We start from the raw sequence: 20384 nt of genomic DNA, 5'->3' as shown, positions 1-20384 counted from the left end.
ATTTGTATTTTCAGGGCCTCACCATAAGTATTAAGATTTAAGCATAATGCACATTTAGGCATTTAGGCACGAGAAACTTCTTAAGAATGCTCCCACACTATACTCACTCGCATCCAGCTGCTCTAGTAAGAGCTATTAGCGTATATTTTTATCCTCGACCAGCATGGGTACCGAGTATGTAATTTAATTGCAATGAGCGACGGACAACCAGGTCCTCTAAAGCTCTAAAAATGGGTACAGAAAATCTTGTTTAATACACGTTTTATACCACTTTTCAAGCGCGAAAAGAGGTATACAGCGTGTATCAAGACTCTTGTCCGAATCCGGAATTAGGGTTTCCGAACAATAGTTGCTATCGGATCCTACCATATGATTTTCTTGAAACTTTCCAGATAGTAAAATGGCTATAAGACGGATAATCTGTGCAAGTTTGGGCAAATTTCTATCTGCAAAATTTGAGATATGACTTCAAACAAAAAATGTGCTGTCGGACAAAAGTCGTATTTCTACCAAAACAGTTTTCTGCTCATAACTTCTCAGGGACGCTGTTTCGGAATCAGCATCGAAAAATAAAATAAATGATGCTACTTTTTTTATAACTTCTCTGAGATAACAGCTGATGAACTCAAAGACCTGGTCTCAAAGATGTCCAACAATTATAGAGTTATAGTTGTACTTCTAGACTTAAGTGCAGTGTTTGATACCATCGACCACACAGTCTTACTGACAAAGCTTATGAAAGCCTATGGAATTACTGGAAGAGGACTGCAATGGATAAAGTCCTAACTTGAGAAAAGACACTTCTGTGTAAAGATTGATGATACTATTTCTTCTTTCTTGGAGCTTTGTTTGGAGTTCCCCAGGGATCACTCTTGAGGCCTATTCTTTTCATCCTCAATATCAAAGCTCTCCAGAAAATTGCGGCCAAATATGGTCTTGATATACAGCTCTATGGAGATGATTCCCAACTCTACATCTCGTTTCAATCAAACCGTGTGGTACAGTTCACTGATGTCCGAGACAGAACAAACAAATGTCCCCCAGAGATAACAGCATGGGTGGTGAACAATTTCATGAAACTGAACGAAACAAAGACAGAACTACTTGTGTTAGGAAAGAACCATGTTCTAAAAAAGTGTGAACTCAGTGTCAGACTGCAATTTGGAAGCACCGAAATTCTACCCACGGAGTGCAAAGGAGACAGCTGGAAGAGTCTAGGTGTTAAATTTGATGAAACTGGACAATTTATGAACCTAAGAACTATTGGTCGTTACCTGGATGAAGGCATTAAATTGATGTTGGTGAAACAACTGGTTATATCAAAGTTAGATTACATTAATTCTCTGTACGGAATTAAACGGAATTAAACGTAAAGTTGTCGGAGATGGCACTAACACCATCGTCTCGACTATACATGAATGAATAACATATCTAGAGTAAGTAACATTCGAGATTCAAGAATCATGAAAATTTAAAACAAAATCACTTAAAATTTAACTCCCGTACAAACAACCGAAATAGAAATAATTGCTGAAATAATAATTTAACATAAGAGGAAGTAGTAAAAGGCAACTTCAATGGTCACTAAACTGCGATATTAGTATGCGAGTCCACAAAAGACACATTCATACTCAAACAGTCCTCCCACTCACAGTCACAACGTACTGGAAACAGTAATCACTAGTGTTCCATGCTCGTACAACAGATCGTGAAGTCTGCATAATGATGGTTGATCTGTATTATGTCTGTTGAGTTGGTAGTCCTGATGGGGTGACAGGCAGTATTGGCGTCTTTTTCGGGTTCCTGATGCGGTGACAGTTGCAAAGGAATTTGCCCAGTTCTTGCACATGGGCAGAATTCATGATAGCTCCGTATTCCTTGAGCAGCAAAAGACTCTTAAGGTTTTCCGACAGTGAGAGTCTCGCTGAGTGGTACATTGGACATTCAGTGAGGCAGTGTTCTTCATTTTCAATGATTGTTCCTTCGAAAAAGGGGAGATATTCTAAGCCTTGAACGTTATCCTTGTTGCAGCAGAATCTGCAGGCTCTCGTCCACGTTCCAGTTTCTTTTGTGTATCTCCCTCTCTCAATAAGAAGGTCATGGCTACTGGCTACTACCATCTCATGCTCAAGATACCAAAGAACAAAAAGTCCAAAGTTGATGACAGACGTTTCTCAAGCCACGCACCGGTTGCATTGAACTCTCTTCCGCTGATGTTGAGATGTATAATTACTGATACCAACTGTTTCAATAAGCGAATGTTATTTATATGGTCAGTTTTGATGTTTTTTCTTTCCATTGTCTTCACTTTGCAAGACACCTTGGCTTTTATTTGTTACCGCACTCCATTTTATGTCTTGATCTCTGCCTTTCTATGATCTGTTTCTTTTTTATTGATTATGTCACTGTACTTACCTTTATTATACCTACATGTATTGTATGGTTTCTGCTTCTATTTATTTTAGTGTGGTTTACAGTAAAAGATGTTTTAATTTTGTCTTTGCCTTATAATGAGTTATACTTTTGTTCACTTTTACACATTTGCTCACCTCACTCACAGTCAGCCGCTCTGACATGGTTAACCACCTTTCTTGTGTTGTTGGTTAATCATATGAGCGGGATATAAATACCTCATTTCATTTCATACTTTGACGTGGCCAAGGCCCTTCTGTGAAAATTGAAAATTCTTGGCGAGTGATTTATAGTGGGATCATAAATATATTGCAGTTGCAGCAGCAACAGCAACTGCAGACACCACCGATTGTTCGTATATTCGCTGCATATTATTATTATCACGAGCTTGACCACAATTTTACATTAAAGAAGCCGCAAACTATCCTAACATTAACAAGACCCAGGCTATACGATAGGCGATTGCTTTGATAATGAATGAGCGCGATGACTTTGCAAGGTGTTTTCTCTAGATCTTTATATTATCATTATCAAGAAACTGCAACATGTGTTTCAAAGCTGACAGGTATCATCCATTCTGAAATTAAAATGAAGTTCTGACTTGTTTTTTAATGTAATCAGGCAAATCAAGCTGGTACCTTAAGGACATTCTCACGCAACCAGCATGTTTCTTTGCTCTTCAACAATATCAGCGTTTGATCATTTGTAGCAATATCACTTACATGCTTTATTGTTGAAGGTAGAACTCTCATTAGAGGATAAAGTTTTGCTGCTATCATAGCAGGTAATCGAGGTTTATGGACAAAATCATTTGAGCGAAATTGGGGAAGGGGTGTGGCCCAAATAAAAACGGTACTTTTAATTAATGCGATTGATTTAATGGTTGGGCGATTAACAAGACACCATTTCGACCGATTCTATTGATTAATATCGTTCGACAATAATATCGGTTTCTAATATTACTATCACTATCAGTATCAACTATCAAGACCACTTTGGGCGTGCTAATGTACTTCGTCGAACTGAACCTAACTTGTAGTGACCGTATGTGTGTAATCTTGGTGAAAGTACGTTAGTCCCTGCGGTCTTGATCACTTTACAGTTACGTTAAGTCATCAAGTCAAAGAAAATTTATCAAAGAATTTAGTGTCTCTGTTCGACTTCGACTAAGTAATGACACCCAATAATTCCGAAACCTAGATCCGATTCAATTAGGAATGTTTGCCTTTTATTGAATAGGTAAACCTTCCATACATTTACAAATCAACTATTCCGGATTGATTCATAAAAAAGTTGTTTAACTTTAGCATTTTAGAAAACAAGCTAACTTAACGGAGTTCCACACTATTTTGGAACATCAGAGACCGAACCAGGAAAACTTTTGGGCCTCACACAATTTGAAGTAAATTTAAATTTAATTTCATCTCCTTTGCCGTTTTCTTTTATTCGTACGGTACGTACAGAAAACAGTTACATCAAGTACTGGCCAGTCCTATCCAACATTTCATATGACGTATTCATTTATTCAACCATTTAACTAATGAGACCTTTGTGAAAACAGTAGCTTTCGGCCGTTTAAATTTAATTGCTTATTGCGGCTGGGCTTTAACCTTTTTTGTAATTTACCCACCTGTTCCCAGTATTCATTTTTTATTTTTTATAAGCAGTTTCGTGTCGTTTGAGTTTAACTTTATTAAAGTTAAATGTTTGATGCTTCTTCAAGTGCTAAAATTCAAGTTACTATTGGCTGAAGAGTCAAGAGTTACATAAAATTTAGTATATTGGATTCTGTTATGCGTAGAAGACTTCGCAGTTTTTGTTAATTTTAAGATTATTTCATTCTGATAGTTGGATAATATCCGGTTGCAGAAGAGACAAGGACAAATGGAACAGGAAGTTAGGAATAGGAATGTATGCAAATTTTCGGCGTCAACGCCATCTTCAGGCTAAAATTATTTGTTATATATATAACAAATATATATTAAAATACTTTCAACACTACTATAATAACATAAACCCGCCACGCAAAGGGTTTATATAACAGATCATCCCGCGCTAGCGGGATGATCTGATAAACAATAAACACATGATACGAGTGCGCGCAGCGCACGAGTTTTGTGTTAATATGTAATCCCGAAGCGCCAGCTGAGGGATTACATTTATTTAGCCCTGAGCGTGAAGTGTTTATGGATTATAATTATCTCCGGCGATTTCGACAAGGGATTTAGAGCCCAGTTGTTGACTCTAACTGTACTGTCCGGAACACGATTGGAAAGCAGTTCATCAATCTGAATGTCAAACCGCGATCTGTCATAGTGGAGCAATAGCTTGAACGTTAGCAGGAACAAGAGCTGGAAGGAGAGCAAGCAAAACAATATTATTTTTAGGGCACGGACAAGGGTAGCTGGCTAGTCGCCAACTTCTCACGCCACGCGTTGGAGAAATTCCAAGAATTAGCTGCTTTGGCAACGTTCTCAGGAATTTGCGTGTAAAAGAAGTGGACGGTTACGATGTTTCATATCACGTGGTGCGCTTTCGTGTCACGTGATCGCGCGTCTAACTGTTCTACTATTATCGAGTTCTAATCAGCAGTATCATTGATTATTGTAAGTCGGAGAATTGAATGATAAACATCAGTTACGACTAAAAAGCGGGCCGGGTTTATACAAATTTCCGGGGCGGGATGATATCACCTTGAGATGTTTATCTAACAGCGGGCCGGGCTGAGTGATAATATGATCCCGCGTCGAAATCCCGGAGATATTTATATATAGTAGAACTACTCCATCATTTGATATTATTTCATTCAGATGACCTGTAATTTCGTGAACATTTTTTTTAATGAGTGAAAATAATGTAAATTTGTAGTTGACCCTGGTCATTGACATTAGGAAAGTTTGCACGAAATGGACCACGTTTTTCCCAATTTAACTTTAGAAGATTTTCACAGCAAAAACTTTTAAGATAGGCATATGATATTTCACATGTATATAGTTCAACTAATTGAGTTTCGATTAATAAAATTTTTGAAGCATTTAGTCGAGGGCAAATGGAGGCTAACGAGTCATTTTACATTTTGTATTCTAATGACAGCTTCCAAGTATGTAATAAAAGTTTAAACGTGTTCAATGGATTCATCAGATCGAACTCTTTCAGAATCCAAAGAGAAAAGGGAAATGTTTTCCTTACCTGAGGACTTACCTGGGGACCTCAGGCTATTATGTTCATAGAGATTAGGCGGAATGACAGGCTGAGCGCGGCCCAGTAACTGAGGACCCCAGGCTATTATGTTCATTAACATAAATAATTCCGAATAAAGATTTGGCGGAATGACAGGCTGAGCGCGGCCCAGTAATGTTTTCCCTAATTGAGGGGAAATGAGGCTAACAAGTCATCACTAAGTTATGAATTATATTTGAATAATAACGTCTATCAAAGTATCATCTGAGCTGTTAACCTGTTTTCGTACATTAAAGTTAAAATGCGGTCGAATTATTTATTACCCTCATTTTGGCCTCCTACAAGTAGACTCGACGATTTCTGAAATGTTGAGCTTGAAGTGGATGAATCAATCTTTGTTGTTGAAATATTAGATAGTCACAATACCGAACCTACTCGAAAATATACATAAAAGTATACTTGTTAACCTCATTTCACCCTCTTAAAAGGTGGTTAGCCTCATTTTCACCTCGGATATCTAAAGCTTAGATCTCGATCAAGTATAATCACTATGGATTATACTTGCAACTTGGATATCATGGACGCAACATAAGAAAGTTCTTTTTTGAAAGTGATAAGGCTAATTCATTGGACATTGGCCGCAATTGTCTCTCGCAGTTCAATCACTCCTACTGAGTCTCGTGAGTAAGCTTGGAGGTCACCGGACATCTCATTTTAAAGCCGTATTAATTTTCTATATGCATACCAAAAATCAAATGCGTTACTAAAACAGAAATGAAATTACAGAAGTTTTAAATTTTTTGTAAAAAACGAACTTTTAGGGGTGCTCCTAATGACCAGGGTCAGTTAGCCCTTTGGCGGCAGCTTAGCTTTTGACTGTTATCGAATTGTTTAAAAACTTTCTCAGCCCAGTCCTGTTCACTGTAATATCCCTTTAAGTTTAAGATCTACGTGCCCTTAGAAATCATACATATACTTTAAATGTTACTGGACGACGCTCAGCCTGTCCCTAGGCCATATCTTGTATTTATAAACACTGAGCCTGGCGACTCCTAACATATTCTTTATTTTCTAGAATACAAATAAAATATGATAACCAAATTGCTAAGTAGATCAGCAGAGTTGGCAATTAAATTTTGTTGAACCCCGCAACTGACAACTCCCATCAAATTTCACAGCCTCTAGTCCTCTGTATCTTGTCAACACAGAAATTACCCTGAGTGCAGTGTTCAAGTTCCACCGAACCTCATTGTTTTTGTACAGCTGAGCCCTGAGATTAATTTGTTGGTCAGTTTATTGTTTATGTTTTGAGCTTTAGTCATAGTGAGCTATGTAAAGCTTGGGACAAGAGTCTGAAGCATCTGGAAAGTTGATCTGGGCAGCCACAAGTCACAACTTATTTATCAAATTTGATCGGATGATTGTGAAAATATTGTTCTGTTTTTTAGCATATAGTGGGTTATCTTGGGGGTAGAAGGGCTGGTGTAATTTCTAGCCAATGATTGGAAATGGTTTACAGAGTGGATGATGGGTCTAAAATGGCACGTTATCATACGAGAACGTAATAAATTGTGCTAACTCCGTACCAACTTTATAAGAGAACGTAATAAATTGTGCTAACTCCGTACCAACTTTAGCACTCTATTAATAACGTTGACCACGTGCTAGCGCTTATCAATGTTACCACTGTCAACTGTCTTATACGGACAATCAAGTCTGTAATATATTACAAGCAGTTGCAGTCGGTGGTCCTGTTACAGTGTATCAACGTGACTTATTTGCTTATTTGATACTCATCATGATAATATCTTGATCTCATATCTTGATGACATTGTTGTACCACTAACCACTTTAACTCCTCCTAGTTCCTCTCTCATGAACACGTCCAGCAACCTGACAGATGAACTCAGTCACTTCCACGATGGTGGCACGGAAAATGCCACTCCGGAAGTACAGTGGGTCCGGTGGGTGGACATAGCTGTGGGGAGTGTGGGGCTGTCCATCGGGCTCTACTCTCTCTTCGTTAACATCATTATATTAGCTGTTCTAGTCCGGATGAGTCGGAGGTATGGTATTTGTCCAGCTACTTTTAGTTTACTTTTTACTTGGACTTTCAGTTTTCCTTTCACTTTTAAAATTGAGCGAACCTTTGATACTTCAATAACTATACCAAATCTTACGACTCGTTAATTTTATCTACGATTACATTGGAGAACCTTAAAGTTAAAGCCTAGCAGTCTATAGGAATATGTTCGCACATAATAAACAAATTATTTGTTCAGATCAGTCTCAGACACAGTGTTCTGCCATCTTGCAGTAACTGATATCATGGCCAGTCTGGATGCTATCTTCGCTTTCGGGATCCTCCTATCAAACAGAACTTTCTTCGATTTCTACATACTAGACGATATCATCTGCCAGTTTACAGGTTTGCATTTGTTTTTTCTCTATGTGTTTCTCGACTTCACAATTTGTCCACAGTTTGCTTACATGTGTGTTTATTTGATTTCGGCTGTGTTCAAATTCGCTGTCTTCGAACCCGTGGATCAGCGGAACCTTAAACAGTTACTGATATCTATATCTCCTCTGTCAGGGTTCACTACTATGCCTCCAGGGTGTGCTCTTCGATCAATCTTTTTGATAAAATCTAACGTTCTCTCGTTCAGGTATCACGTGGTGCGTGGTCTCCATAGCAACGCCCCTACTACTATCCATCATTAGTTTCGGACGGTTTGTGGCTCTGTATCTGCCTCACAAATATGACAAGTACTACAGTCCCCCCTTATCTACTACCCTTATCATTTCTTCTTGGATCATCAGGTGAGTTATTGAAAATTTGTGGTTAGCGTGATTGAAATGGAGATATTAGCAAAAACGATCAGAAGTGAAAGAGAAACTGATTATGAAAGAGAAACTGAAATTATATTTTCTCCCAGTGTGATAGGAGGTACGATGCACGTGTGGAAACTGGAGGGAATGCGAATGAACCCAAAGTGGGGTTATTGTGACTACAGACTCGTGGACATATACTCACTTACTGAAGTCAGGTACAAACGTAACACAATTGTCAGAAAATTTAAAATCTATCATATATTTGAGCATCTACGATCTTTCAACAGCAAAATTCCCAGTGAAACTCACGAGTCTGCCATTTAAGTTTAACTTTCTTTGGTTTTTTACGTGTGACTTGAAATAAGACAAGCTTGTAAACCAGTTGATTCTATGACCTATATTCAGGTACATCGTCGTATTCCTCTACTCACTTCCCCTCACTGTTTCTACACTAATATTACTCGTCTGCAACTTAGCTGTGGCTCTCCGACTTATCAGGTAACTACACTTTTACTACACTTTTACTACACTTTTACTATACTTTTAGTTTTACTACACTTTTACTACACTTTTACTACACGTATACTACACTTTAACTACACTTTTACTACACTTTTACTGCACTTTTAGTTTTACAACACTTTAACTGTACTTTTACTACACTTTTCCTACACTTTTCCTACACTTTTACTACACTTTTACTACACTTTTACTACACTTTTACTACACTTTTACTACACTTTTACTACACTTTTACTAAACTTTTACTATACTTTTACTACACTTTTACTACACTTTTACTACACTTTTACTGTACTTTTACTATACTTTTACTACACTTTAACTACACTTTTACTACACTTTTACTAGACTTTTACTACATTTTTATTGCACTTTTAGTTTTACTACACTTTTCTAAACTGCACCTTGTAGTTTTTATTATCGTGCAGTACAATACACTTTATTTAGTGCTGATTAATTAACTTAACTTTTCATCATTTTTATACTATCTATTATCTAAGCATACACTTGAATTTAGTACTGATTATTTTACTCAATTTTAATTTTATTACTCAATTTTCTATTATCAGAGGATTTTGATTATTTTCGTTGCTGATATTATCACAGGAAATTCACAATTGTTGTCCATGTCGCATATTGTTAAATCGATAATTACATGTACCTACTTGGGTTACTGTTTACGGGTATTTCAAAATATGATATTTTATTGACAATAAATTTCACGGACACAGGGTACAGTTCAAAAAGCCACTAGACGTCCTCGTATCCCTATTTTGCCCGGGAAACAGTTTGGACAAGGACGCGGTGGTGTTCAGCAACGGTCCGAGTAATGATCCTGTAGAGTGTTCCTTTAGGTCCAGGGATGGTGCTAGTATTGAGTTCGAGATGACGGTCACCGATCAGGTGGGTTCACTTTCAAGCAAGTTTTATGAACTAATTTGGTGGTTTTGTAATTTCGATGGTTAATCATTGGTTCTCTTTTACAATCATGGTAATGGTTCCGACAACATTTTGACTTCGAGTTTGTCAGTATTCCTTTCAAATACGGTATTATTGTTTTACCAGACTTAATAGTTAAAACTGATAGAGTCACATTAAGGAATATGTAACTAGGTCAAATAAACTGGATGTATGTTGATCGCTATACTAATGGGTATCCATTGCGGTAAAAATGATTTTTCCACATTTCGATGAAATGAGTATAGCCGGTGCTTGTGACTGGTCCAAGCAATACATGCTCGGTCGCGTGCTATATATAATGACGGTTATCATCATTTTAAGGCTTCCCGCTTACCGCAGGAGGCCAGCGTCCGTTGGGTGTTGACCTTAAAACAGAGAGAGAGAGAGAGAGAGAGAGAGAGAGAGAGAGAGAGAGAGAGAGAGAGAGAGAGAGAGAGAGAGAGAGAGAGAGAGAGAGAGAGAGAGAGAGAGAGAGAGAGAGAGAGAGAGAGAGAGAGAGAGAGAGAGAGAGAGAGAGAGAGAGAGAGAGAGAGAGAGAGAGAGAGAGAGAGAGAGAGAGAGAGAGAGAGAGAGAGAGAGAGAGAGAGAGAGAGAGAGAGAGAGAGAGAGAGAGAGAGAGAGAGAGAGAGAGAGAGAGAGAGAGAGAGAGAGAGAGAGAGAGAGAGAGAGAGAGAGAGAGAGAGAGAGAGAGAGAGAGAGAGAGAGAGAGAGAGAGAGAGAGAGAGAGAGAGAGAGAGAGAGAGAGAGAGAGAGAGAGAGAGAGAGAGAGAGAGAGAGAGAGAGAGAGAGAGAGAGAGAGAGAGAGAGAGAGAGAGAGAGAGAGAGAGAGAGAGAGAGAGAGAGAGAGAGAGAGAGAGAGAGAGAGACGGTTATCATCTGTCTCCCACGAGATAGGGACAACGGAATTAGTGTTGAACTTATCAGGGTAGCTGGTAGCACTACAATCAGGCAGATTGGAAATGAGTTCAAACCTGAATACGGCTGCACAACTACAACATTCATTACACTAATGAGGCTACCGGTGTCCCTAGTGTTGAATGTCAGTTTGATTAGAATGGTTGAAAAAGTTTGGTGTGATAACAATACCCCCCCCCCCCCCCCCCCTCCCAATACAAATCTGCTCGACTAAAATTCACTCTTATTGCTGTTATCATAGAGGGACTGATAAAAAAGAAAAAACACTTTTACGATCACTTCATGAATAATTATATCTGACAACTGTTGGGGGCAGGCCGGGGGATTCCGTCATTTCTGTACCATTTGGGAAAATAATTAAGTAGAATCGGTGATCGGGACAAAAAAAAATACAAAAAAGGACAAAAATTAGGAAATATCTCATCGTGACTTACAAATATTCGAATTTATGTCCTGCAAAAGTGTACAGAACCACAAAATACACCGGACTGTGTAATCGATAATTCGCGAAATACTGCGCCGCGCTCCTATTGGCTGATATAAACTTTGGGCCGTGACGTCACTCTAGTCTAGTTTCCACGTGCGCCCTATCAAATGTACAGAATTTACTTTCGAGTTTACGTTGCTTTGATCATTCCAACCCCACCCATATAATACTAATAGATTCCAGCAACTGCTAAGCCTCTCTGCCCTCTGGTGTATATTCCAGCCCTCATGAATTTTGCCACAAGATTACTCAGTCTATACTCTATAATAAAGCTTATATACTCTCAGCGAGATCACAGCTTAGATACGTAGCATCCGCCATGATCCACAAGACCGCTGTTTCGGAACAGTCTCTAAAGCACTCTGAACAGTCTCTAAAGCACTCTGATATAGTATGGGTAGCATCAAGCTGCATCTCTAACTCGTACAATTACATCCTTTTTAAGGTGGCTACTGGAAAAGCCATTGTGGGCACCATGAGATTTCAGGTGACCACTTTGGCGTTAAATCATGCTATCTTGTGTCCGGCTCGTGTGTCTCATTACTTACTGCTCTGGAGGGTAGCTAATATGGATCCGAGCAAGGAAAGAGCTAGGTATACAAAAAATAGGCCTGGAACAGTGGAACCACTCAATCGGCAGTTTCATATTTTCAACTCTACTACACACCAAATAATTTAAGATAAGATTAAGTTCAAATGCAAAATGTGTACCTATTTCTGTCCGGAGATCAGACCATCTTTTATTTATTTTGGTAAGCCTTCCACAAAGATGGCTCTAATAAACGATGCAATAATAAAGATCCCAACATATCCCGACAGCCGACTCCCAGTCCACAGTCAGGTCTTCTTACTCTTAGTATGATTTTGTGATCAAAACCATATAGTAGCCGATGTTGTTACAATCAAAGTACTAATCACCTTAAACCTAATTTTAGTGTACTTAAGCCAACTGATGAATTAAATGTACTGGCCGTAATTTCAAGAGCTTCAGATACAGCCATACTTGGTTGAATTCTCCCCACCTCATTCGATCGGTAAAGTTAAGCACATTTTTCGAATTTTTTTCTTCAATCTGGGGTCTTTATATCAATGCAAATGGGGTGACCAAACTTATAGCTAAACATGTCAGGAGCCAGTTAAAGCAGTGAAAGCAATATAAATTAACACCTGAGCACACTCAATATAAATCACTCCTTCCTTTCCTGACACTGAAATCTTTGGATTTTACCATTTGAAGTGTAATTTTCAAATATATGGATAGTTTAAATACATATAACTATAGAAATGTAACATGAACAGTGAACACTATTCAGTTCTCAATAGATGCATAAAATATGACATAGAGTCGGGACAAAAATAGTGAGTATTTTATACTGCAAACTTTTAACATTTGCTCATAAAACCTTTTTACAGACACAGACGAAGGCAATGGTAGAGAACGGTAAAAGGAACAGAATAACCCCCTTGACTGCGGGGAGAAATCAAAATAAAACTAATACAAAAGGGAAATCAAAGTCGAGACGTAGGAAGGAAAAACAGGTGAGTTCTCGATCAGTAGCTCTTGAGTCTTGAGCAAAAGTTGAGAAATCCTTTGTGATATATACAGGCATTTTTATGACGCAATTTAAGATGGTAAATGAACATAGAACTCCATTGGTATACAACTGGTGCTGACTTAACGAAGTTTAAATGATAGGAACACTCTCCAAAACACTGTACTAAATGATGTGACTAACTACTACTAAAACTACTCACAGACTCCACACAATTTATTTGAATACCTCTGAAACAAGAACCTGTCGTATTATTTACATAACACCCCCTTCACAAAACTAACTCCCTCTCTCTGCAGGTTATTGTAGCTACCCTCCTGTTCTCTCTTAACTTTGGTCTATGTTACTTCGTCATGCTGTACTACTACTTTTCCTACATGATAAACCCTACCTACAGTGTGTTTGATGCTCTCAGTAGAGGCGACTTGATCAAAGAAACTTACATTCTAGGATGGTTTTACTACGCCACTTTTCTGAGTTCCTCGATAAACCCTGTTATACACTTTTCGTGTAACAGCAAGATGCGAGTTGGGGCAAAGAGTTTGTTTAGATGCTTGAGAAATAAGCTTGCAAGATTTAGTGGAACTAATTGAATGTTATAGAGTATGGTTTTTCCTTTCTTTGATTTTTATGATTTTTCGAGTATCTGAATTTGGTTACTTGCTGTACTGAGCGATTCTTTTATTATATTATAACAATAGATTTTCATTTAACGAAATTTTCAGTAAAACTTAAGCTTCGAAATTCAATTATTTTATACAAAATACGAAGCTTCAATTTCAAAATAACAGATACCAATAATCATATAACCGAACTGAAAACGATCAAATGGTATAATCCGTGCGCCCAAAGCTTAATACTTTAATACATCAGGCAGAAAGAACAAAAAATATTTTATCTAGTAATTAAGAAAATAAAGATAGCATGGTAAAGGAGGGAAAATTCACCAACATTTAATCGAGGGAGATTATCGGATATAGGTTATCAACTTTAACATCACTTGCGATATTCAAAAATAGTAGTTTCATTAAGCAAATGGTAGTCATCACACCCCTTAAACGTAGATAAGGGCCTCCCGGCGAAAATGTGCTCTATAATCCATGATCACGTGATATTTACACAACTTTGACTATTTCGCAACCGAACATGGTTGATTTACATTTTTATGAAACAATAAATGCCAGGTGATCAGAGATATGCGCGGGACATGCTCCACCCTGAGGCCCATCACTACTAGGGCCTAGAAAAAAAAATGGCAATATTATGGCAGCGTATAGCTGATAACATGGAAATTAAAATGATTCTCCCCGACCACCTGCATCACTCAATTCTGACTTAATCAAACAAATCTTAGTTTAGTCAAACTGTCGAGGCATCGTCCAAAACAATAATTTAGTCCAGGTCAGTATTTTCTGAAACAGTTCTCGTAGCTTCTGAGGTATCCATATCTGCAGGAGGAGGTCCAAAGAGAGACTGCATAAGACCGCCTGAAAGGAACAATTTGTTATTCTCATACAGCGGAAAACAATTGTAAGGTACGTCGTACGATAGACCATACTGAGTTACAAATTTTATACTGAAGATGTAGTTGGGAACTAATTTAAATTATATGCTAATTTAAATTTGATGCCATCATCGATGAATTAAGGTCCACATGACACGTCAATACCCTCGCTTGAAAGGGCTAGTAAAAGTTTCGTAAAATAGAAGGATTAAATTATATTGTCCAGCGTGCTTCAGTGCCGACATTGATTGAGGATGTCGATCAGTTCCAGTTCGTAGCCTAGCAACGATCTCGTCAAGGTTGCCGGGTTGCGAGAGACATTATTTCATGCGCGGCGTCCACGCAGTCGCGCTGCGCTATACGCAAGGGCAGACCCATATCAATTTCACTAGTTTACCGGTAACTAATGTAAAAGATGCACGTATATTGTAGGTATGTACACATGCAATACATACGTCATAAAAGTCACGTGATAATGCGCGATAAACGTACTTTATTTCTTTTAAACACGCCGCGCCTTACATAGCTGTCACAATTTCACTGTTACCGATTTTTAATCAAAATTCTCTAAATTGGTCCATCATTGATTACAATTCTGAAATGCAATACTTTTCAAATCTGAAATCCAACACTTACCAAGTCCTCCCATACATGGTCCAGCTGAGGTTGATTCTTTGAAATATACCCATAATATCTTATCTATACACTGAAATAGAAACTGAGTTGATCAAAAATTAAAGATTGATTTCCTTTAAAAGTGTTATGTTTCAACAAAACACTGAAATATTTATATGTCTAATAACCGATATTAATAACTAACGACCCAGAAATAAATAAGTTAACCTCATTAAAGCAGGGATCTCGTTCTAGAGACTTCTTGTATTTATCTTTTAAAAGCTTGACCAGCTGCGGACTCTGCTTATCTATGGCGGATATAAAGAACTGTATAAAGTTAAGGAGTGGTTCTTGAAAGGGAAATGGTGAGGTCAGTTGGGGGTGACCGGAGGTGTACAGCTTGAACACTCTTCTTGCGTGCTCCGTGCGTTTTAGCGTTAAAAACCTGGTGTAATTCTTAATTACAGAAGTAATAATTGATCTTACAGAATACAGATCTTATACAATAAATAGAACGTACTAATGACATTGCAATCTTGTTAAGTGATAAGCAATTCATTGCATTCCCCCACCCGGAAATGAGAACTCACTGTAATACTGCCCATGTTATTATCAAACCCAACTCCGATCTCAGCGACCTGTATCTCGACACTTCGATCAGGGTTTGGGAGTAAAACTCAACCCCGTCCAAATCCAGGTACTGACAGTGTGTACAGCACGTGGCATAGTCTGTCTCTGAAACACAAGGAAATGTTTTGGAGGAAAGAACATTAAAAAAGGAAACATAACTCGAGGAGAAAACACACTTTTAAAAGATACATTTCATGATGACAGTTATGACACCTAGCCTTTGGATTCGTTGATTCACAATTAAACTTCTCGATTCATGAAAATTTGATTTGCTGTAAATACAACAGGCGCCAAAAATTGTGCCTCTAAAGTTCTAGCTTATAGTCTAACTCGATTGTAATTTCAAGCTTAACGCGGCACAGTGCATATCTATCAGCTGATCCAATTATAAGTACATTGATAAAACATTACACAATACAACTTATTTGAACAAATCAAATTAACTAACACATTTATAATGATTATGATGAAACATTACATAATGTACCCGACGTTTTAACTAATTACTTATATAAATTATAATAACCTAAATACACACTCTTACCTAGCAAGTACATTTCTGCACACGCTCTGTGGATTCTGGGGTCTCCATGCTCCGTGTACATTTTGGACCACCTGGGAGAGGACGTTTCATTTGTGCCAACAATTCTGAATTTTCCTATACTGTTCCCGGCATGTTACCCGTGTTACATTTTATTGTGTTATATAACTAAAACCATTAATAGTGTTAAAAATGTAACATGATTATTCTCATCAGTTTCTGACAGAAGCTGAATTGCAGCTGCAGAGAGCCAAAAAAACTAAATATTGGTCTAAATTAGCATTTGAAATTTAAAGAAAACATACTTGAAAACTTTGGGAATGAAACGTTGTCTTCCGTCACTGTTCTTACCAAACTTTCTAATTATCTCAATAAGTTTGTCGTTCAGTCGAGCTGAAGAGTTACAGTAAAATAAACAAATAAATCGTATCCTCTACTAGGTGACTTCTCAATGAAAGCGATATCATCAAATGTACAGATTCCTTCTTGACCTTTTCTAAACTTGGAGTTTTATCATGGTGCTAGTTCTAACCTACCCCGCAGTATAATATCTGTGGTTAATATCTCACAAATAACTCAACATCATCATGACAAACATCGTTCATATATATTGCTAATCTGAACTATAAAACGACTGCCATACTGGTCGTAAGAACAAATACCACTCAATAATAACGCCATTTTAATAATATAATAGGAAGCACACGACGTTTAAACAAGATAGCTGAAGCGTGGTACCTGAAGGTGAAGTGTGATTAGTAAGGAGGTGATCTCCCAACATGATGCTCAGCTTGGTGCCGTTATCTTCCTGGCCATGTGCCAGGAACAGCAGTGTACCAGACTCTAACAGTCTCAACCCATCAGCCAACTTTCTCTCACCCATTAGCCTGGTGTGGTGGTATACTGTTATGGTGGGCCAGAATTAACGTTATGTTATACTGATTATTTAAAGGTTTATGATAGTTCCATATAGTAGAATAGCTTGGAAAATAATTTATCATTAAATCTACAACTAATAGATGTGGATACTGGTGGGGAGCTGAAACACATTTGTTTACGTTTTAGTGGCGCCTCTATTCAGCAGGTTGAAGAGGTGATACACATTTGTTTACGTTTTAAGTGGCGCCTCTATTCAGCAGGTTGAAGAGGTGATACACGTAAAACGTAAACAAATGTGTATCACCTCTTCAACCTGCTGAATAGAGGCGCCACTAAAACGTAAACAAATGTGTTTCACCTCCCCACCACTCCACCAGTATCCACATCTATAGATTCGCTCTGCTAAAATATTTTCGTAAAAATTAGGAAAACTCGCAGGCTTGATTGCGTCACTACTACACTGCAACTGCTGAACAAACTTTCTCTTAATTTCCATTCAGATATTAAAGTGGTTCATTAAACTTCGCAACAATCCCGATTATATTATCACGTTTATCACGTAATACGGGAGAAAAATACCCGAAAGTCAAAAGTTCGACCTTTACAGTCAGCTCAAAATAACACACATATAATAATGTTATAAGCCACATGGTACATAGAGCAGTCAATATAACGTAAAGATATATTAATTGTCTCAAGTTTCAAATTCTTGTTCACACTATAACTTAACCAGTTAACCGTAGCCTCGATTTGTCAGCTTACTTTAAAATGTGTACTTTTATTTCCCTATCTTAAACGTATTTTATAACGGTTACATCCAATTAATTTTGTCGGCCATCTTTTGTGTATTATGTGGTATCAAGACCTTAAATTAAAATAGACGTATTTTCCCTAGTTGGTTCATGGGAGGTGTATCAAGCAGTGTTTCTTCGAGTTCAGCAGAATGTTTTGTGAATCTTAAATTTAAAGGGAATGCAATCCTTTTGCACAAATACGGGCTTCTGAAAGGGGTAAGAAAAGATTATATGGGCAATTTCATGAAACATGAACAAGGAGGGAAAAAAATAAATTTCAGTTATGGCACTAGCTTTGATTGGAGTCTGAAAGAGAAGATTATAAACTGTTAGACACAAAAAACCGCTTATAAATATCTCACTTCGTTTCTGTGTTATCGCGTTTTCAAAATACCCATAAATTGTCATGTTTTACAGGCTAAAACTACTCTATAATAAAAGCTGTTTACTAAAAAGAGATTGTTGTAATATTCATTAATTCTTGATCTGTAAAGGTGCATACCACTTCACTGAAGCTGTATGCAAAATTTGGGACTCAAAATTTAAGCAGATTCGGAGCAATGCTATTCTACTTTCTCCTGTTTTTAGTGTAAATTACTATACATAAAAAACAAAAAAGTTTTCTGCTGGCCACATTTCATGTTATTTCTTGCTGAAATCTTGCTAAAACAAGCTAACTCTGATGTCAAGACATAATGTACTTGTTTATTTAGATCCATAGATATCAGATCATGTCAATACCAGCGTCAAGTAAGTTACATGTCAAGTAATTTACGTGTCAAGTAATTTACACATATGCTTTTTATTCAGTAATAGTAGTAAAACACAACAAGTAACGATTGTCAAACAGAATAAAAGTTACTCTGCTAAAATATTTTCGTAAAAATTAAGAAAACTCGCAGGCTTATTACATCATACGTATATCTTAATTCAGTGACAGTAAGTATTATAATTATTTTAACTATGTGTACAGATTATATTATTTCAGTTAGTATTGACATGAATGTTACGATTTCAGTTTATTTATATATTATATTGGCAATAAACCGGTTTCAAAGCCCTTAAGGGTGGCCCTCGGGTCTTTAAAACAAAAAATATTAAGTAATACGGGAGAAAAATACCCGAAAGTCAAAAGTTCGACCTTTACAGTCAGCTCAAAATAACACACATATAATGTTATAAGCCACATGGTACATAGAGCAGTCAATATAACGTAAAGATATATTAATTGTCTCAAGTTTCAAATTCTTGTTCACACTATAACTTAACCAGTTAACTGTAGCCTCGATTTGTCAGCTTACTTTAAAATGTGTACTTTTATTTCTCAATCTTAAACGTATTTTATAACGGTTACATCCAATTAATTTTGTCGGCCATCTTTTGTGTATTATGTGGTATCAAGACCTTAAATTAAAATAGACGTATTTTCCCTAGTTGGTTCATGGGAGGTGTATCAAGCAGTGTTTCTTCGAGTTCAGCAGAATGTTTTGTGAATCTTAAATTTAAAGGGAATGCAATCCTTTTGCACAAATACGGGCTTCTGAAAGGGGTAAGAAAAGATTCATATATAGAAGAAGAAATTCTCAATTCAACGAAAACGAGAATCGAGCTTTGGAAAGTTCCTCTTTGTGAGTTGTTGCCAAGTCACCTTGGTATATTCTACCACGCATACTTGGTTCTTGAAACCAAAAGACTGCTGGAAGGAGAAAAAATACCCAAAGACGGACCATTGGTCACTCGAGAAAAACACAAAACAGATAATTCTTCAACTGAGCTACGGAAGGAGTAATGTGGTTGAGATGTTTGGTTCGAAGAGGAGACTGTTTGGAAACTACTGGAAACCTCAAAAATTAGACGAATACACTTTTGATTGTAAAATGGAAATGAGCAAAATATTCTCTCATTACTTGAAGAGTGGACACGGTAGATTGTACGACCTGCTTAAAAGCAACTGCAAGCACTTTGCTCAAGACATTTTCAATGCGATAAGCAGAGATTTTAAACGAGATTCCTTGGAAGCCTGCACTTTTAAATCATACACTTTCAAAAACGTAAAAGAGCTGTTCTTGAACACGAAGAATGAAATATTAAATTATTATATAATATACATCTGGAAATCATTCGGTTTTGCTATCTAAACAGCTTATTCCTCACTGCTTATTTGTCTTCGTTCATCACATATTTATGGTTGACAACCCAATAGAATAGAAGTTCCCTGACCTGTTATAAATACTGTTGTACATCTGGAAAGCCTCGTAGTAACTGCCATTCTGAACGTTTCTCTCTAGCTTTTCCAGTATGCGATCAATTCCACCAGTTTGCCTCCGCCGAGACATTGCTGCACAATGTTCAAATATTAGTTTTGTGCGATGATTTTTTTAATACAATATTTTTGACCGAATTATATTAGTGAAATATGAATTTTTATACTTCATTTGGAAAAGTTTAAAATATTATATTATTTAGATGAGAGACAGATTAATTGTTGCTCTATTTCAGAAATATTTGTGTTTCCTGCATCTACTCATCAAATTCAATAACTCCAGAGTTCACTTCCAGA

General features: G+C 37.2%; 2 protein-coding genes across 2 annotated transcripts in view; one reads left to right on the top strand and one right to left on the bottom strand.

Annotated features, from left to right (window-relative positions):
- The first annotated feature begins 7456 nt into the window (after nt 1-7456).
- On the top strand, nt 7457-13521 carry LOC134816399 (uncharacterized). Its single transcript, XM_063825228.1, has 8 exons — nt 7457-7658; nt 7875-8020; nt 8259-8412; nt 8529-8639; nt 8830-8922; nt 9678-9849; nt 12722-12847; nt 13161-13521. The coding sequence occupies exons 1-8, from the start codon at nt 7468-7470 to the stop codon at nt 13452-13454; spliced, it is 1287 nt and encodes a 428-aa protein (XP_063681298.1). The 5' UTR covers nt 7457-7467; the 3' UTR covers nt 13455-13521.
- A 71-nt stretch (nt 13522-13592) lies between these two features.
- The window catches only part of LOC134816401 (Golgi to ER traffic protein 4 homolog), a 42224-nt gene continuing 35432 nt past the window's right edge, over nt 13593-20384 (bottom strand). Inside the window, exons 2-9 of the mRNA XM_063825230.1 lie at nt 20045-20164; nt 16890-17038; nt 16457-16544; nt 16155-16225; nt 15571-15715; nt 15209-15425; nt 15002-15071; nt 13593-14348 (exon numbers count right to left, since the gene is read on the bottom strand). Of these exons, the coding sequence (XP_063681300.1) occupies nt 14254-14348; nt 15002-15071; nt 15209-15425; nt 15571-15715; nt 16155-16225; nt 16457-16544; nt 16890-17038; nt 20045-20160 (951 nt within the window). The 5' untranslated portion in view covers nt 20161-20164 and the 3' untranslated portion in view covers nt 13593-14253. The remainder of the gene's footprint in view (nt 14349-15001; nt 15072-15208; nt 15426-15570; nt 15716-16154; nt 16226-16456; nt 16545-16889; nt 17039-20044; nt 20165-20384) is intronic.

This window comes from Bolinopsis microptera, chromosome 6 (assembly GCF_026151205.1).
Source record: "Bolinopsis microptera isolate Bmic1 chromosome 6, MBARI_Bmic_1.0, whole genome shotgun sequence".
Lineage (NCBI taxonomy): Eukaryota > Metazoa > Ctenophora > Tentaculata > Lobata > Bolinopsidae > Bolinopsis > Bolinopsis microptera.
Note: the sequence above shows the minus strand (reverse complement) of the source record. Positions and strands in the feature narration are given on the sequence as shown.